This window comes from Phacochoerus africanus, chromosome 5 (genome assembly GCF_016906955.1).
Source record: "Phacochoerus africanus isolate WHEZ1 chromosome 5, ROS_Pafr_v1, whole genome shotgun sequence".
NCBI lineage: Eukaryota > Metazoa > Chordata > Mammalia > Artiodactyla > Suidae > Phacochoerus > Phacochoerus africanus.
In genome coordinates, this window is record NC_062548.1 from 7,680,034 (window position 1) to 7,699,134 (window position 19,101).

The 19,101-nt window shown below is 55.3% G+C and overlaps 1 protein-coding gene across 6 annotated transcripts in view; it reads left to right on the forward strand.

Moving 5' to 3' along the window:
• The window catches only part of TRRAP (transformation/transcription domain associated protein), a 117,904-nt gene extending 102,631 nt beyond the window's left edge, over positions 1–15,273 (forward strand). For 4 of the 6 annotated variants that reach the window (XM_047779536.1, XM_047779538.1, XM_047779537.1 and 1 more), the window contains 8 exons: positions 1,383–1,582; positions 2,349–2,610; positions 5,169–5,394; positions 5,946–6,163; positions 7,387–7,571; positions 11,545–11,748; positions 11,823–12,017; positions 14,262–15,273. In XM_047779536.1, the coding sequence (XP_047635492.1) occupies positions 1,383–1,582; positions 2,349–2,610; positions 5,169–5,394; positions 5,946–6,163; positions 7,387–7,571; positions 11,545–11,748; positions 11,823–12,017; positions 14,262–14,546 (1,775 nt within the window). In that variant the 3' untranslated portion in view covers positions 14,547–15,273. The remainder of the gene's footprint in view (positions 1–1,382; positions 1,583–2,348; positions 2,611–5,168; positions 5,395–5,945; positions 6,164–7,386; positions 7,572–11,544; positions 11,749–11,822; positions 12,018–14,261) is intronic. The other 2 variants (XM_047779539.1, XM_047779540.1) reach the window with 1 other exon arrangement.
• Positions 15,274–19,101: the final 3,828 nt, after the last annotated feature.

Consider the following 19,101-nt stretch of genomic DNA (forward strand, 5'->3'; position numbering starts at 1 on the left):
ATCCTGATAAACGGTGGCGCTGTCAGTTAACTGCGTCGCAAAGAAGGGTGACTTCAGGTGGCGTGAGAATCAGAGTAAAAGTCAGTCTTACTAAATGTGAAAATGTACTGAAAACAGAAGTTTTCGATCTATGTTGACCAGGCCTAGTATATAAAGACATGAATTACTTAATGGTTCCAGTTACCTGCTAGGCGTGGTGCCTTGTAAACAATTAAAACACCATTGGCTTCACCATTTTTTTCTTCTTTTTTGGCCGTCCCACATATAGAGCTCCCGGGCCAAGGGTCAGATCTGAGCCGCATTTGCAACCTGCACTGCAGCTGTGGCAACGCCAGATCCTTAACCTGCTGTGTCGGGCCGGGGATCAAATCTATGTCTGAGCACTGCCGAGATGCCACTGATGCTGTGCCACAGCGGGAACTCCCGCTTCATCATATTTCTTTCTTTCTTTTTTTTGCATCGCCACATTTTTAGTACATAGACATGCATGCTGCGAGGGCAGTCTTCCTAGGAAGGTGACTCCCTCCGCTGGCCGGTGGCGGCAGCACCAGCTCGTGCGCTGGGGGCATGAGGACGTTGCGCGGTGCATGTTAGCCCGGCCCCCTGGGTCTGCCCAGGCAGATTCGTGTTTTGGTCATTTGAAAGTTACTTTTTTTCATTCTAAGTGCACGGAGGCTAGAAAAATGGCACCAGGGCTTCTACAACACGTTGCTTCTATAGCAAGTGACTGCTTCTCCGTGTGGGCTGGCTTTCGGGTGAAAACACATAGACGCACTTGGCAACTACTTTAGATTCCTCTGAGCTGTAATACCAGGAAGGTATCATGAAATGTTTTGCAAAACATTTTAAAAATGTTCCAACTTAGACAAATTTTTTAAAAAGAGAGTTCAGGGAGTTCCCACTGTGGCACGGTGGGTTTAAGAGTCCGCCTGCAGAGGCTCCGGTCACTATGGAGGTGCAGGTTCCATCCCTGCCCCGGTGCAGTGGGTTTAAAGGATCCAGCATTGCTGCAGCTCGGATTCAATCCCTGACCCCGGAATGTCCGTATGCCATGGGTGTGGCCATAAAAAGAAAGTGCATCAAACCTGCCGGGCCTCACCGGGACCCACCCGTCAGCATGCCACCACACTTGCTCTCTCTCGAGAAATGTACGCTTTTTGCGTTTGTTACCAAACCATTTGGCAGCCCGGTGGTACCCGTCTCGCTCTCCGCAGCGCCCTCTCCTTAGAGCCAGGGCGTCCCCACGCGGCCCCTGGGGAGGCGGCCGTGAAGTGTAGCAGCCGGCAGGAACCAGCGTTCCTTTGGCCGGTGGGTCCTTAGAGCACCGACCTTCCCATCGGTCAGTTTGGCGCTGACATTGGCGTTGTGTGTGTTGCTCTCAGATTCTGGACAGCAGCAGCCAAGTTCAGTGGGTAACCAGTCCCATTCTGCATCAGATCCAGGGCCCATAAGAGCCACAGCCCCCATGTGGCGCTGCAGCCGAATCATGCACATGCAGCGGGAGCTACACCCGACCCTGCTGTCTTCCCTGGAAGGCATCGTCGACCAGATGGTCTGGTTCCGAGAGAACTGGCACGAGGAGGTATGTGGAGTGGACTCGGGGCGCTGGCTTCCTGCGGAGGGACTGTCCTTCTGGAGCTCCTGTGGCCGCTCTCTAGATCCGCCGCCTGGGCGTTCAGGCACTTGTTGTTGGACTGCCCGGGGGAGCAGCAGACGCTGTCCGCTCCCTGTGCAGCCTGCGGTGCTGGAGGCAAAAAATGTCAAGAGACTATGAAATTGAGAAAGCCATTTCTGGCCTCAAAATGCTTACTTTGTTCGCCTGAGTCCTGCTGCTGACCAGACAGCAGCACCGGGGGTGGGCCTCGGGGTAGCTCGTGGGCCGCTCGTCTCCAGGGGCCGGAGCGACCTTCTAGCAGTCTGGCCGCTCCTTAGTGGAGCTGCTGCTAAGCTCAGCAGCCTTCCTTTCCCAGGTATTTGTCCCGCCGGTCAGGGGCCCTCGCGAGGGCCGCGTCTGTGTGTGTGTGTGTGCGCGCGCGCAGTAGCGCTGAGGCTGTCCAACAGTGAGGTTGCTCCTGGGTTAACCCACAGACGGACACGTGTATGACGCACAGAGTCGGGGGGCTTTTTTCATGTTCAGGGCGGTAGCTCCTCGTTGTTAACGCAGCTCGAGGCAGGAAGGTCCAGGCATCCCCCCCGCTGCCCGTTTTGCAATCTGGTACCAACACCGGCCGTTCGCCAGGGCCATGAAGAGCTTTGCTGGTGACGGGGCCGTGCCAGGCAGGTGCTGTGGGCTGGGTTGGTGCTCTGATGGAAGCTCTGGTGTGAGTTGCTTGGATCTCTTCCCCCAGGTTCTCAGGCAGCTCCAGCAGGGCCTGGCCAAGTGCTACTCGGTCGCATTTGAGAAAAGCGGGGCTGTGTCGGACGCCAAAATCACCCCCCACACTCTCAACTTTGTCAAGAAGCTGGTGAGCACGTTCGGGGTGGGCTTGGAGAACGTGTCCAACGTCTCGACCATGTTCTCCAGCGCGGCCTCCGAGTCTCTCGCCCGGCGGGCGCAGGCCACTGCGCAGGACCCTGTCTTCCAGAAGCTGAAGGGCCAGTTCACCACTGGTGAGTCCTGAAGAGGGGCTCCCCCAACGCGTTGCCTTGGTCTTTAGCCTCTAAGCTGGCTGTGTTCCTTTGCTTTCATGAGCCCCGTCCTGGGTGAGCTGGTTATACTGTGTTTAAATTACAGACCCAGGCGTTCCTGTCGTGGCGCAGCGAAAACGCACCCAGCTGGGAACCGTGAGGTTGCGGGTCCTGATCCGGGGCCTCCCTCAGTGGGTTAAGGATCCGGTGTTGCCGTGAGCTGTGGTGTAGGTTGCAGATCCGGCTCGGATCCTGCGTTGCTGCGGCTCTGGCGCAGGCCGGCAGCTGTAGCTCCAGGTGGACCCTTAGCCTGGGAACCTCCATGTGCCGTGGGCGCAGCCCTAAAAAGTGAAAAAAAAAAATAAAGTACAGACTCAGATCACAGGGAAACCTGCCACGCTCCCCGCCTGGGAGCGCACGTCCTTCCTCCAGTGAAAGGTCAGGCTTGGAGCCCGAGCAGCAGGCTCCTTGTCAGGGTTCGACGCAGGGTTTTAGGAGAAACCTGCGCCTCGCCTCCACCCCGCCCGCCCGTCTGTGTGGATTTGAAAAGTCAGCAGGAGAAGACCAGGCAGTGAATGACACAGGTGCAGGGCTCGAGGGGGCGAGTGCGGTTCAGTCGTGCAGTGGGTTCTGGGGGCAGAGTGCCGGGGAGATGGTTCTCGTTACCTTCCCAGTGCGGGTTCCTGCCTTTCCCTAGACCCTCGGGGGCCGAGCCCTGGCTCCAGCTCTTTCTGCGTGATCTGAGGTGAACGGCCCGGCCCCCCCTCAGCCTGCTCCTCATCTGTCACAGGGCCTCGCACCCTCTCCCCAGGGGCACAGCCCCGTTCCCTGGGCTCAAGCTGGGCTGGCGTGTCTTTGTCTGGGGAGAAGGTTTTTGGAAGCCCTCCTATGTTGTAGAGCAGTGATAACTCAGTCTGTCTTTACGTTCAAAAGTCCGGGTCATTAAATCAAATGGGTCTGAAATAGAGGATTAGAAGTGGGACAAATCATCTGGATTCTGATGTGGAAAAAAAAAAAAAAAGACCCAAACTGACAGCTCTGAGGCTCAGACCCACCTCAGACTGGTGTGAGTTTCAGAGACTTAAGGCTACGTCCTTGGCAAGTGTCCTGCACATGGAGTTGTATCTTCATCCTTGAACTTGAAGCCTGTAAGGAGTTGGAATAAAGTTCAAGACAGTACATCAGATTTATCCCAGGGAAGACTTATTTACAAGGGAAAACTCGGATGCACGAGGTGACGGCCACGTGACTTGGAATAGCCCCTAACTAGCATCTACTCAGCGCCTCTAAGGAGAACGGAGGAACAGTGGCGCTTTATACTCACATGGAGCTAATAAAAAGGAGTTCACGCTTTAATTTTTAGGGCCACACCGAGGCATATGGAAGTTCCTAGGCTGGGGGTTGAATTGGAGCTGCAGCTGCCGGGCCACAGCCATAGGATCCGAGCTGAATCTGCGACCTACACCACAGCTCATGGCAACGCCGGATCCTTAACCCCCTGAGCAGGGCCAGGGATCGAACCTGCGTCCTCATGAATACTACTCAGTTTCTTAACCTACTGGGCTACAATGGGAACTCTTACAGGAGTTAACTCTTAATACACGCCAGCACCTTGGCCGAACCTCAAAGAAATTATGCAAAAAAGTCGATCTCAAACGAATTCCTGCTGCCTGATTCTTCATTATGAAACGTTTTTGAGATGACATGATAATCAGAATGGAGAAGAGATCGTATGGCGGTGGCTGGGAGGAGGGGTGCAGCTCTAAGCAGTACTGGGCTGGCTGAGGGGGTGGGCAGTGAGTCTGGGATGCGGTGCTCCCCACGTGACATCTCACAGACACACGTGCGCCCACGCAGGACAGCCGCCTGAGGGGATCAGCCCTGCAGGTCGCCCCAGTGCCAAGTTCTGGTTTCAGGAAGCGGGGTGCATGGTCCTCCCCGTACATTTCTTTGCACTCCTCTGAGTCTGTGCTTAGTTTCAAATAAAAAGTAACACACAAAAACCCATCATGTAAAGATCAGGCCCGAGCTTGGTAACACCTTCCTGATCCAGAGTTGAGAAGGAACAGCCCCTGTGCGAAGCTGCCTGCATCCTGGCTGGGTGGCCTCCGCTCCCCTGCCTTGGTGTCTGAGCAGGGAGCTGCCAGTCTCGTGTTGGTGCGTGGCGACCTCACCAGCCGCCTGCTCCTCTGAAATTGTGCTGAAGTCAAAGGGAAACCTCAGAAATTCCATGGGAAAAAAAAAAACGCAAGAAAAGTACCCTGACTCTCATAAAGCTGACAACTCCTCCGTACATGACACTCCCGCGTGGGCGATGGGATTGTTGGGCTGGCCCCGTCTCGGGCTGAGGGCCCCGCACGCGTTGGGTTTGGTCCTTGTGGGGCAGTGCTGTCCTCAGTCCCCAGACCGCAGTCCTTCGCTCCAGGCTGCTTGTAAACTGTGCCTCTTGCCTGCCTGGGAGGCTCGTGAACCGTGGTTTTGTAGCGAGTTAGCAAAAGTCCAGACAACTAAAAGTGTTTCTAATTATATTTTTCTCGAAGACTTTGACTTCAGTGTTCCAGGATCCATGAAGCTGCATAATCTTATTTCTAAATTGAAAAAGTGGATCAAAATCCTGGAGGCTAAAACCAAGCAGCTGCCAAAATTCTTCCTCATAGAAGAAAAGTGCAGGTTTTTGAGCAATTTCTCGGCGCAGACGGCTGAGGTGGAGATTCCTGGGGAGTTTCTGATGCCGAAGCCGACCCACTACTACATCAAGATCGCCAGGTGAGTGCGCCCGCCCTGGCCTCGCGCTCAGGCCCCCCGGGCAGCCCCGGCAGCGGTCCAGACGGTGGCCGCCTCCCCTCTGCGCCCTCCCCCTGAGCCGGAGAGGCCCCAGGGTTGCGCTCGGCGTTCGGTCACGAGCACCGCGGCGGGGCTGGCCTAACTGATGGCTTCAGTCAGGTCTTGTTGGAGTCAGGTTTGTGTTTGCTCTGCAAAGAGCCTCTGCTGCATCCTCATAGAGCTTGACAGAATATAAAGTTTCCCAGTTTTCTGTGCGCTCCCGGAGCAGGCTGCATCTTACTTACAGCGTAAGGTGAGCTATGCAGAGGAGCCCCGCACAGTCAGGCGCTCCTGCCTGTTTCTCCTGCCCCGCGCCAGCCCCCACTGGCTCCCGGGCTCCTGCTCCTCCACCCCAGCGCCCCGCGGTGCCGTCTCCACCGCCTGTTCCTGTGATGGTTCTGGCTGCCGTTCCTCTGAAGCTCCGTCTTCTCCAAGACCAGGGCAGGGAGTGGCAGCTGGGGCGTGGGGGTTTCAGCGTCCGCTTGTGCCCATAGGTTTATGCCCCGGGTGGAGATCGTGCAGAAGCACAACACCGCCGCCAGGAGGCTGTACATCCGCGGGCACAACGGCAAGGTCTACCCCTACCTGGTCATGAACGACGCCTGCCTGACGGAGTCGCGGAGGGAGGAGCGCGTGCTGCAGCTGCTGCGCCTGCTGAACCCCTGCCTGGAGAAGAGGAAGGAGACCACCAAGCGGCACTTGTTTTTCACAGGTACCGGGGCCCTCGCGCATGTGGCCGTTTTCAGCGCTGTCTCTGATCTCCCTGGGGTGCACCCTGCAGAGTGGGTGCCCCCGAGGTGCCTTCCTGGAAGTCGGGGAGCTCTAGGGGGCCTCAGAAACCTTGATCAGGCCACAGCTGGCAGCCTCAAGTGAGCTCCTGCAGAACTGAGCTGTCGAGGGCGACCCGTCTGCCACCCTCCCGGAGGAGGGGCCATGGAACATTGCAGCCTGAATCCCCGAGGAGGGGCCCGTCATAGTACGTGCTACCCGGTCCCCTGTGGAGCTTGTTTCTAGAGCTAGGATGAAGTCCACCCCATTCTGACCCAGAACCTCTTACCCTTTGTTTTTGCTTTTTGTTTTTTTTTAATTTAATTTTATTGTTTTGCTTTTCAGAGCTGCACCCGTGGCATATGGAGGTTCCCAGGCTAGGGGTCAAATCAGAGCTACAGGTGCTGGCCTGCACCACAGCTCACGGCAACGCCAGATCCTTAACCCACTGAGTGGGGCCAGGGATCAAACCTGGAACCTCCTGGTTCCTAGTCGGATTCATTTCTGCAGCACCACAATGGGAACTCCTGTTTTTGCTTTTCCTTTTTTGTTTTTTTGCTGTTTAGGGTCGCATCCACGGCATATGGAGGTTCCCAGGCTAGGGGTCAAATCGGAGCTGCAGCCACCAGCCTGCACCACAGCCACAACAATGGGAGATCCAAGCCGCGTCTGCGACCCACAGCACAGCTCACGGCAGCGCCAGATCCCTAATGCATTCACTAAGCGAGGCCAGGGATTGAACCCGAGTCCTCACGGATACTAGTTGAACTTGTTTCCACTGCATCCCAGTGGGAACTCCCCAGAACCTCTTACCCTTAAGCTCAGCATCTTCAAGATAAGAAGCAGATTAAATGAACACATCGGGGGAAAGCTGTGTGCATTTTAGCACGTATGTAATTTGATCTGCAGTGTTGATCCTAGCTGCAGTAATTGGCTCTTCTTTTCTGCAAAGAAACGAGCTCCTGGTTTGCTCTGGGGTAGTGCTCATGCGTCCTTGGGGTCCTTGTGGAATTTCTTCTTGAGTTAAAGTCACAGCAACAAGCCGGCAGCTGTGCTTTCACTGACGTTAGACCAAATTGAGCCTTGATGGGTTAGGAGTCCCCGGCCCCCCCCACGCTGGCCTGCAGTCGCCCGTGCTCAGTGCCTGTCGGTCCCCTTTCTCCGCAGTCCCCCGCGTTGTGGCCGTGTCCCCGCAGATGCGCCTGGTGGAGGACAATCCCTCCTCGCTCTCCCTGGTGGAGATCTACAAGCAGCGCTGCGCCAAGAAGGGCATCGAGCATGACAACCCCATCTCCCGCTACTATGACCGGCTGGCCACGGTGCAGGCGCGGGGCACACAGGCCAGCCACCAGGTATGGCGGGCAGGGGCTGGGGGCAGAGTGTGGTGGCGCTTCCGTGACCAGGGCACATGGAGAAGTAGCTGGGTGAGAGGTGCCTTTGTCCCTTTCTGGACTTGTGAGTTGGTAGAAACAGGGTGGCCACAGGCCTTGGAAAAGTGATATTTGTGGCAGACGGACTCTTGTAACAGGACGGAGGGGTGCGTTTTCAACCTTGGAGAGGCTCCTGACCCTTCTTCAGCTGCACTCGCAGGGCCGCTCAGAAATGAGAATTTTGAGAGTAACTTTACAGCAGATTCGTTTGGTCGCCACGCTAGGTCTAGGAGGTGTGAGGCTGTGTGCCCGTTTAGTGTTCCCGTTTCTCTGGTTTGCTGCTGGGGCCCTAAGGAGACACAAGGTCTCTGCACCACACGTCCTTCCTCAGATGCAGAGAGTGGTGAACCCTGACCATCTCGGGCAGCTCTCTTGGTTTCCTTGGATGGGGGCCTGGTGCCCACGGCCAGAGTCCTGGACGGCTCTCAGCTGTTGGGGGACAGAGGTCCCCCTCCACTGCGGACTCCTGCCTGTGGTGGATGGCAGGGCGGGCGTGGGCTCTGGATGGGACGGTTTTGTCCAGAACTGTCTGCATCACCAAGGGCAGCTCTGGGGCCTGCTCTCCAGCCCCCGTGTGCCCTCGCTGTTGCTGTGCAGTCCTCACACTGTCCATCTTGACGCACTGCGTCGGCCCAGAGACACTTCCTGCCGCGAGTCGCCCGCTCGCCTCTCTGCCCCCGGCCCCTGGCGGCCACAGGGGTCTCCGTCTCCGGGAACCTGCTCACTCTGATGCATGGTGTGAGCGTGGTCACACAGTGCGCTGGCCTCAGCGTTGTCTGGCCGCTTTCACTGCGCGTGGGGCTCCCCAGCTTATCCGATTCCCCGTGCCAGTCAGTTGTTTGTTTTTATGGCCGATGACTCCCTGCTGGGAATTGGAGTTTTCTCCACGCATTAGCCGATGGACTTGGGGCGTCTTTGCAGGTTTTGACTGTTAGGGTTGATGTGGCCGCGAATGTGCGTCTGCCTGTCTCTGTGTGGAGCCGTTTTCATTTCTCGTGGATGTACGCCTAGGAATAGAATTGCTGGGCTCTGTGGTGACTCTTCTGTTGAACATTTGATGAACTGCCAAAGGGTTTTCCAACGTGACCTCAGTGTGTGAGGCTAATCCTTTCTCCACATTCTTGCCAAGACTCAGGATTGTCGGTTTTTTAACGGATCTACGCTGTTGTGTGAATTTCTGCATACAGCACAGTGGTTCAGCCACACACGTATGTGCGTGTACATGGGCTTTCTCGTCTTCTTTTCCGTCGTGGTTTTTCATCTCAGGATACTGAATCGAGTTCTCTGGGCCGTGGGGGACCGCGTTGTTTATCTGTCCTGAGTGTAGCAGTCCACCTCTGCCAGCCCCGAGGTCCCCGTCCGTCCCTACCCCGCCTCCCAGCCCTCGGCAACAGCAGCCCTGTTCTCCGTGGCGGAGACGGTTGCTGTTTCGTACGTATGTTCATTTGTGTCACATCTTAGATTCCACATGTAAGTAATGGCGTGTGGTATTTGTCTTCGTCTTTCTGGCTTATTTGTCTTTTTGGCATTGATTGTAAGGCTTTGTTGGATGTTCTGGGTGTAAGTAACTTGATACTAGTGATTTCACTTTCTTTGCTGTGTATTGGCCATGGTTTCCTGCTTCTTGGCCTGCCTCATAATCTGCTAAAAACTGGACCAGGGTGGCAACTCTGGAAATCAGATCCTTCCCCTCAAGGCTTGTTGCTGCTGTTGTTTGTTTGTTTGGTGACTTTCCTGGACGAATCTGTCCAGGAAGCCATTGAGGAATATGCAGAGCCGCCTCGTTGACTCTCCGTGAGGCCCTGAGCTGGCCTCACACAAGCGCAGCCACTGCGGTCTCTGCCTGCCTAGCCCAGTGGCCATCCAGTGATGTACAGAGATATTCTTAAATGCCTTGAACCAGTAAATCCTCCACGTCTTTTGTGGGCGCACACCTGTGTGTGTGTCAGTGGGGGGCGGGCAGTCACAACTCTGCGTAGCCTTCACCTCCTGCTTGTGCGGAATCTCACCATTAATCAGAAGAGAGAGCATGGGACCTTCTGAGGTTTCTCATGAGCATGAGACTGGTCTTCTGGACTCGGAACGTGGGGACCTTCTCAAGCCCCACGTCGCTTCCTCTCCCCCTGCCTACCCCCAAGCTCGCCTCTGGGTGGCTGCCCTCATGCGTGTTCCAGCTGCTGTCACTGCCTCAAGCACCTGCCTGAACCCTGCGTTCAAACAGACTCAAGCCCAGTGAATGGGAGTTTTTTTCAGGAAGCTGCCAAAAGGTCAGCTGTGACTGTCTTTTGGGGACAAGGCCTTTGTGGGGTCACCACATCCATTCTGCCCACTCCAGTGGCTCTTAGGCTGCAGACGTTACAGCTGCCATGATTGCAAGGCTGTGGTTACCAAGGCCATCATGCAGATGGGGGATGGGGATGGGACAGTCGTTTTTTGTTTGTCTTCTTTTTGTAACCACTCCTGTGGCATATGGAAGTTCCTAGGCTAGGGGTCTAATCAGAGCTGTAGCTGCTGGCCTCCACCACAGCAACGCCCACTCTGAACAGTGCCTGTGACCTACACCACAGCTCAAGGCAGTGCCCTTAACGCACTGAGCAAGGCCAGGGATCGAACCCACTGTTGGGTGCTTAATCTGCTGAGCCACAACGGGAACTGAACTGGCAAAAGGCTCACTGCTCTCACCAACGGTCGCCCCCCCCCCCCCTTTTTTTAGTAAAAGTTGCTCGGGTTGTTACAAGCCTCTAAATTCCAGAGTTCTGGAAAAGCTGGTTTTGATGGGTAGTGCAAGTTCTTAGTGCCCTTACGGAGCAGCGGTCCCTGGAAGCGCTCCCTTTGCTCTCTCAGGTGTGCTTCTTTCCACTTGGTGACGAAATGAACAGGAACAAGGCACGGTTGATGGTCTGCAGAGCTGTTGGTTGCTCAGGGCCTGTGTGCCCGTGGTTAGTCAGAGCACAAGGGTACGACTCGGCCCAGAAGAGGCCTTACCAGTTGGTCTCTCAGGGACTTATAGAACTCAGTAACCTTTTCATTGAGACCATTCTCTGATGTGTGAAACAGCCTTATGAGCCTGCTCGTCCAGAATTCAGTTTAAAGTGCGGTGTAACATCTAATTTTTTTTTTTTTTTGTCTTTTTAGGGCCGTATCCGCGGCATATGGAGGTTCCCAGGCTAGGAGTCAAATCAGGGCTACAGCTGCCAGCCTCCACCAGAGCCACAGCAACACAGGATCTGAGCCACGTCTGTGACCTACACCACAGCTCACAGCAATGCCAGATACTTAACCCACTGAGTGAGGCCAGGAATCGAACCCACAACCTCATGGTTCCTAGTCGGGTTCGTTAACCACCGCACCATGATGGGAACTCTGCATCTAATCTAATTTTAAATTCACTCCTTCGGTTTATAAAATTTTGGTCTTCAGTCGCCTTAGTTACGAAATATTCTTTTGTTCTTTTTGTTAATTGGTCTGTGTGTTCTGGTGTATTGGCCAGTTACAGTGTTCAGACTTTAGCTAAGTTCTCGGTGAGATGGGTAGTCAGTTGCCTGTCATGTAACTGAGGCTTTTATTCACGCAGCTCCGCTGTTGATTTGGGTACAAGACAAGGAGCCTTGCAGGGAAATTGACGTGTTTTGTGCGTCCTCATGGTTAGTCCAGTGAGACAGCATGAGTATTTGCCAGCAGAAGCCACCGTGCTGGTGCTGAGCAAGACAAAAGTGACAGGGGTTCCCTTGCGGCGCAGCAGGTGAAGGGTCTGGCATTGCCGCTGCAGTGGTGGGGGTTCAGTTCCCGGTCCAGGAACTTGCACGCGCCTGGGTGGCAGAGCGAAAGAGGAACGGCAGTCGAGCGTCTTCTGCCTGGCGCAGAGGCGAGTGCAGCGGCGCGTGTCTGGTTCCAGGTGCTCCGCGACATCCTCAAGGAGGTCCAGAGCAACATGGTGCCGCGCAGCATGCTCAGGGAGTGGGCCCTGCACACCTTCCCCAACGCCACCGACTACTGGACCTTCCGCAAGATGCTCACCATCCAGCTCGCGCTCATCGGCTTCGCCGAGTTTGTGCTGCACCTCAACAGACTCAACCCCGAGATGCTGCAGATAGCGCAGGTAAGCCGAGGCGCGCGGCCGGCCCCGCTCCCCCCGGCCCGGTCCCTGCTTGAGTGCCTCCCTCTGACATCCAGGACACCGGCAAACTGAACGTGGCCTACTTCCGATTCGACATAAATGACGCGACCGGAGACTTGGACGCCAACCGCCCTGTCCCGTTCCGCCTCACCCCCAACATTTCCGAGTTTCTGACCACCATCGGCGTCTCGGGCCCTTTGACCGCGTCCATGATCGCCGTGGCCCGGTGCTTCGCCCAGCCCAACTTCAAGGTGGGTCCCGGGTGGCCTGCAGGAGCACGGCCACGTGCTCAGTGCGTGTGGGCTCGGGAACCGCGGGCTCTACTGACGAGGGAGGAGGCCCCGGGGCAAGAGCTCTCATTGCTGCACAACTGCACTTACTCACTTGGGGAAAGGGGTTTCTTTGGTGGTTTTTTTTGTTTTCTTTTTAGGGCCACACTCGCGGCATATGGAGGTTCCCAGGCCAGGGGTCGAATCAGAGCTACAGCTACTGACCTACATCACGGCAACGCGAGATCCGAGCTGCGTCTGCGACCTGTACCACAGCTCTTGGCAATGCCGGATCCTTAACCCCCTGAGTGAGGCCAGGGATCGAACCTGCGTCCTCATGGACGCTAGTTGGGTTCGGCTCATTATCTCTGAGCCACACCGGGAACTCCCAAGGGAAAAGGATTTTAAGATGTTCTCTGTCCACGAGTGCTGCAAAGAGCAGTCTTGAAGCCTTGGCTGGAGAGTTTGGCTCGACTGTTAGTACTGCACGTCCGTTTTGTTCGCTCCTTCTGTCCCCCGTTTTGCAAGCCTCTCTGCTCTAAAAGGACACAAGCATTGTCACCGGCTCCTGGCCTGCTGGAGCTGCAGTGACGTGCAGCACATGTAGCCTAGTGGTGAGGCGGGGCGGGATGCCCTCGGCCATGCCAGGGCGTGTGACAGGGAGGGTGGACAGGTTCAGATCCAGTTCATTCTGACCCCCAGCCTGTCCCTTCCTAGTTGAGGACTGAACACCATTCATGTTTTTCTTTTAACTCCTGAGACCAGCTGTACTGCTGGTTGTTTTCCCAGATGAGCACCTGGGGTCCTGGGAAGCCTTCAAAACCAGTCCCTGTCCCAGAACATGGAACAGGTTTTAGGGCACGGGTACCAAGCTCTTAACTCTGAGCAAGGGCTTGACACCCTTCCTAAGGTTTGGTTGCTCACGCCCGTCACCGTGGAACGCTGTTCTGGGTGGAGCCATTAGCTGTGATGAGCAGGGGGCGAGCAGAGCTTTTTGGCTTCGTGTGAGTAAGAGGTCTGCGCCGGAAGCCGTGAGCCGGAGTGCCCTTTCATCCACTCAGGCTTTTTTTTTAATCTTTCTGCTTTTTCTTGGGCCGCTCCCACGGCATATGGAGGTTCCCAGGCTAGGGGTCCAATCGGAGCTGTAGCCGCCGGCCTACGCCAGAGCCACAGCAACGCGGGATCCAAGCCTCGTCTGCGACCTACACCACAGGTCACGGCAACGCCGGATCCTTAACCCACGGAGCAAGGGCAGGGTTCGAACCCACAACCCCCATGGTTCCTAGTCAGATTTGTTCACCACTGAGCCACGACGGGAACTCCTCAGCCACTGAGGCTTGAGGCTTGAAATGCCAAGTTCTGTTCTGTATAGAAAGCTACCCTTCTGGAAGCAGTCTCAGGGTGAGACTGAAGCCGTGCACGGTGTCAAGACCTCTCACAACCTGGAACCGCACGGGCCGTCTTCGCACAGCCTGCGCTGGTCCAGGTGGAAGGAGCGGGGCCTCCTCCAAACTCTGGGCCCCCGTTTCTTCACAGCCTGAACGTAGTGAACGCCTCCACATCAGGCTGATGCAGAAACGGTTCTGTGTGGGACTGTCTTCTAAAAGCACGTTCCGCTGACGCCAAGCAACTCAGAATAAAACCCTCCGCGGGTGGGTCTGCAGCAGCTTACACAGCCCTGGTGCCTCGCAGAGTGTCTGTGATGGGCTGTGGCTGGCGTCTCTTTGTGTGAAGCCCATCAGGTGGCCATCCCTGCCTTTTCTCTTTTCTTTTTTAAAGATTCATTTATTTATTTTTGGGGGGGAGCGCATTCCTGTGGCCTGTGGGAGTTTCTGGGCCAGGGTTCGAACCTGCGCCACAGGAGCCACCCAAGCTGCTGCACCACAGGGGAGCACCCCTGCGGCCTTTTCTGGGCGACCTCAGCCCCACCGTCCGGCCCCTGGTCCCCGGCCCTCGGGCGCTCGCTCTCCTTCCTGCTACAAGCACCAACCCCACGCTGAGGGCCCAGTGCCCTGGGGTCTGCCCAGCAGGAGCCGCAGCTGCTGGCCCCTCCACGCCCGCTCCCTCTCTTCAGCGTGGACTCCCCGGGCGGCCGTCCCGAGCGCTCCGCACAGCCCAGTCTGGCCCACAGAGGCTCAGCTCCCCAGCAGAGTGGCCGAGCCCCTGGCTGGAGAGCCACCCAGAGGGTGGGGGCTAAGTTCGGGTGGTTTTGTTCTTGCTGTGCAGGTGGACGGCATCCTGAAAACCGTGCTGCGGGACGAGATCATCGCGTGGCACAAAAAAACACAGGAGGACACCTCGTCGCCCCTCTCGGCCGCCGGGCAGCCTGAGAACATGGACAGCCAGCAGCTGGTGTCCCTGGTTCAGAAGGCCGTCACGGCCATCATGACCCGCCTGCACAACCTCGCCCAGTTTGAGGGCGGGGAGAGCAAAGTGAACACCCTGGTGGCAGCCGCCAACAGCCTGGACAACCTGTGCCGCATGGACCCCGCCTGGCACCCCTGGCTGTGAGCGCGAGGCCGGCCTGCGGCTGGACGGGGCGGTTCCTCCCCTGCCGGTCAGTGCCAGATGAGGTGGGGGGCAGGTGGTTAGAAACGGAGCTGGGCCTCAGCCAAAGCTTTTCCAGTCACCTTTTAAGCAGCCAGGGCTCCCTGGTGTGGAACTTCTTGTGAATTCTTTTTTACTGGACTCCTCCCTCTGTGTGAATGTACAGCTTGAACTGTAGAAAGCACTTCTCTGCCGTCATTTTTAACACCTGGAAGTTTCCCCTCGCAGGAGCTTCGTGCTTTTGTACAGAACTTTGTAGCCAGTGTACAGAAAACCCACTGTGTTAGAGAAACAGGAAATTATGAACAAACTGTGCTGGATTATCTCTGAGCACAAACTTCCACGCTGTGGTAACCAACCTTGGAATGTCACCGAGCGCCTGCCGCCACCGGACCAGGCCCTGCGCCCTGCGGGCCACCCCTGCCCACATTCGGATTGGGGTCCAGGGAGAATGGAACTTGGGAGCCGACGCTGAACCTTACTCCTCCGGCTGCTCGGGTGTCTTTCTCTAGACGTCCACTCTCACTGTACCTGGAAAACAAAACACTTCCCTTCTTAACTTAAAAAGCAGCAACGGAGGTTTGTTCCCTAGCTCCAGTCTGTTCCCATTTTTATAAATATGAGCACTGAGAATGTTCTATCTAAATTTGTACAGTGTGATTTTTTTTAGAATAAATATTTTATAAAAGGGTGTGCCGTTTCTGTGGGATGGTCCCTGTGCTCCTCAGGGCCCTGGGCCAGCATCACCTGTACCCCTAGGTGGCTCCTTGGTGACAGTCGCGTCCCCCAGCAGAGTCTCAGCTGGGACTTGGGTCTCACTGCTCAGCGTCTTCTGTGATGCTGGCCAGAAATGCTGGTCCCTGCTTGGGGGCTGCGCACGCCCCGGAGCCCGGCTCCGATGTTTCGGGGCTGCTGCCATGTGGCCGTGCCCGGCGTGTCCCTCGTCCCGTCCATCAGCGCCTCAGGGAGACAGTGGATGGAGCAGAAGCACCTGGCCCTGGAGGACGTGGGAGGCCAGTTCCCCAGCACAGGCGGTGACAGCAGCGCCATGAGAAACCCAGGCGGACGGAGGGAAGGGGTTGTGACTTTAGTTCTAAAATGATCTTGAATTTCATTTAAAGGACTCGCCCCGTGGGAAATCTCTGCACCGCTCAGGGCCCCTTGGCCTCCCCCGGACCCCGCTGTTCGAGGCCAGTGCAGGTGAGGTCTCGCCACAACGCCCAGTCCGGCGGGCAAACGGACGTGCTGGAGGCCAGGCGGAGCTGGGCTGTGGCCGCGCCTGCTGGCTGGTGGTGGGTGGCACTGATGGCTACCGCTTGAGGTCCCTGTGCTGGTCTCCAGTCCTAGGTGGGTCTCAGCCCTGCGGTGGAGAGGGCGTGCCAGCTCAGGGTGAATGGCTCATCCAAGGTCATGTCCCAGAGCTGAGGCCGGAGAAATGACTGACCCTCGCCCAGCTGGACTCCCGGGCCACCCGCACCCTAGAGCCGGAAGGGGTGGAGTGGCCGGGTTTTATCCTTCTGACTGGCCTCTCCATCCGTTCTTTGGAGCTACTTCTGTGGTTTTACCGTGACTTGAGGGCTGGTTTTGTGAGACGATGTCTTGGATTCCAGCGTGGCCGCAGCCACGTATGTGAATTGACAGGTGTCAGGCAGTCATCAGGCCCCAGTCGGGAGGAGGCCTGGCTGCCCGGCCGTCCCCAGAGTCTGGGCAACGAGGCCTCCCAAGCCGGGGTCAGGACTTTGGAATAAGCCACTGAGTTGCCTTTGTGCGCCTGGGGAGCTGGCGTGGAGCCTGGTGGTGGCAGAGATGTGTGGGTGGCATTTGGATGAAGGGCCGTTTGTGTCTCAGCCTCGATGGTGGGCATCCAGTGGGTGTGCTGGTGATGGGGGCCTGGGTTCCAGGCCAGGCCTTCCCACTCTGTGTCCGTGCACTGACCCTGGATCTCAGGAAGCATCTGAGCAACCAGGGCAGGAGAGTCCCTGGTGGGGACAGCGTCACCTGAGCTCCGTCCGTAGGTCAAGGCGGGAGACCGGAGCCAGTGCCCCTGTGACCACGAGTCTCAGCTTTCTCCCTCGAACATGGCTCTGCTGGGACCTGGGCCCCTGGGAGCCAGGGGAGGTCAGAGAGGGGCTCCTGTCAGGGGCCACACCCGGTCCACACCTGGCTCTCCAGTCGCTGTGTCAAGGTGAGTACTATGAGAGTTTTTGAATTGTAAAATACATATAACCAAATTGACCTTTTTAACCTTTTTTTTTTTTTTTTTTTTAACTTTTTAAGACTGCACCCTCGGCATGTGGAGATTTCCAGGCTAGGGGTCGAATCAGAGCTATGGCTGCGGGTCTACACCACAGCCACTGCAACGCTGGATCCCCGACCCACTGCGCGAGGCCAGGGTGGAACCTGCATCTTCCTGGATACTAGGCAGATTCATTTCCACTGGGCCACAGCAGGAACCCCCCTTTTTAACCTTTTTTTTTGTCTTTTTTTTGTTGTTGTTGTTGTTGCTATTTCTTGTTTCTTGGGCCGCTCCCGCGGCATATGGAGGTTCCCAGGCTAGGGGTCGAATCGGAGCTGCAGCCACCGGCCTACGCCAGAGCCACAGCAACGCGGGATCCGAGCCGCGTCTGCAACCTACCCCACAGCTCACGGCAACGCCGGATCGTTAACCCACTGAGCAAGGGCAGGGACTGAACCCGCAACCTCATGGTTCCTAGTCAGATTCGTTAAAAAACTCCTTTTTTTTTTGTCTTTCTTTTTAACCATTTTTATGTGTACAAGTCAGTGGCATTCAACACAGCCACATCCTTGCACAACCATCACCACGGTCCTCCAGGGCCTCTCATCCCAGGCGGAAGTGGAAGCGCTGTTCCCACGAGACGGCCCCTCCCGCAGCCCCAGGCAAATACCCTCCTACTGCGTCGCTGTGAATGTGACTCAGCAGGAGGCGCACACAGTATGCATTCTTTTGTGACTGGTTTAGTTCTCTTGGCTCCTAGCACCTGGCAGCTGCCTTCCTTTTCAAGGAGGGCGTGACGTGATGCCTCGCAGTGGTTGTGATGTGCAGGTCTCTGATACTTAGCCACACTGGGCATCTTTTCGTGTGCCTGGTGGCCATTCGTGTGTCGTCTTTGGAGCGATGTCTATTTAGATCTGCCCTTTTTTTGACTGGGTTGTTTTTTTTGCTGTTGTTAGTGAGCTGCACAAGCTGTCCGTATTTTGGAGATGAAGCCCTTCTCAGTTACATTTGTGAATATTTTCTCCCAGTTCGTAGGTTGTCTTTCTTTGCTGGGCAAGAGCTTGTGAGTTTGATTAGGTTCCATTTATTTATTTTTGTTTCTATTTCCATTGCCTTGGGAGACTGAGCTAAGAAAATACTGGCACAATTTATGTCACAGAATGTTTTGCCTATACTCTCTTCTACAAGTTTTAGGATCTCATATATTTAAGTCTTTAAGCCATTTTGAGTTAATTTTTTTTCTTTTAAATGGTAAGAGGGTGTGTTTTAACTTCATTGATTTATGTGTGGCTGGCTGTCCATACTTCCCAGCACCACTTTTTTTTTTGGTCTTTTTAGGGCCGTACCTGCAGCTTATGCAAGTTCCCAGGCTAGGGGTCGAATTGAAGCCACAGCCAAGCCATGTCTGTGACCCATGCCGCAGCTTAACCCACTGCGCAAGGCCAGGGATTGAACCCATATACTCACAGACATTGTGTCTGGTTCTTAACTCGCTGAGCCACAGCAGGAACTCCTGAAGACTCTTTTTTCCGTTGTACAGTCTTAGCTCCTTTGTCAAAGATTAATTGATCATAGGTGTGTGGGGTTTTGGGGGGCTCTCTGTATTCTGTCCCATTGATCCCCATGTGTCTGTCTCTGTGCCAGCATCTTCCGTTTTGATTACTGTAGCTTTGTATCTTGTCTGAACTCTGGGAGGGTTGTGCCTCCGGCTTTGCTCTCTTTCCTCAGGATTGCTTTAGCAAGTGAGTTTTTGTGGTTCCACATAGATCTCGGGATTATTCTAGTTCTGTGAAAGATGTCATGGGTAATCAGAGCTCGCAGTAACTGCTCTGGGTGGCGTGGTCGCTTTCACAGTACGATTTCTCCTAAGCGCACGGCATCATGGGGTATTTTCCACTTCTGTGAATCATCTTCAGCTTCCTTCGTCAGTGTTTTATAGTTCTCAGTGAAAGCACTATTTCTATACCACCCAGTGGCTACATAGTATGGAAATACATTTGTAATGAGATTCACATTTTTACCATTAATAAGTCATATGCTAAGAATTATATTTTTATAAAGCTTTCATTCAAGCTATTGTATAATCACTTAACACCCCCCCCAAAAAAAAAACCCAGTAGAAAATGGTCCGTTATTTTAGAAGACAAAAGTAAATTTTTGCTATATGTATGGATTTTTTGATGTACTTATTAACAACATAAATCCCATGTTAACAGGACCTAGAGAATAGAACGAAGTGGAAGCAGTCAAGTTCTAAGAGCACACTTAAACATTCGTCGGGTA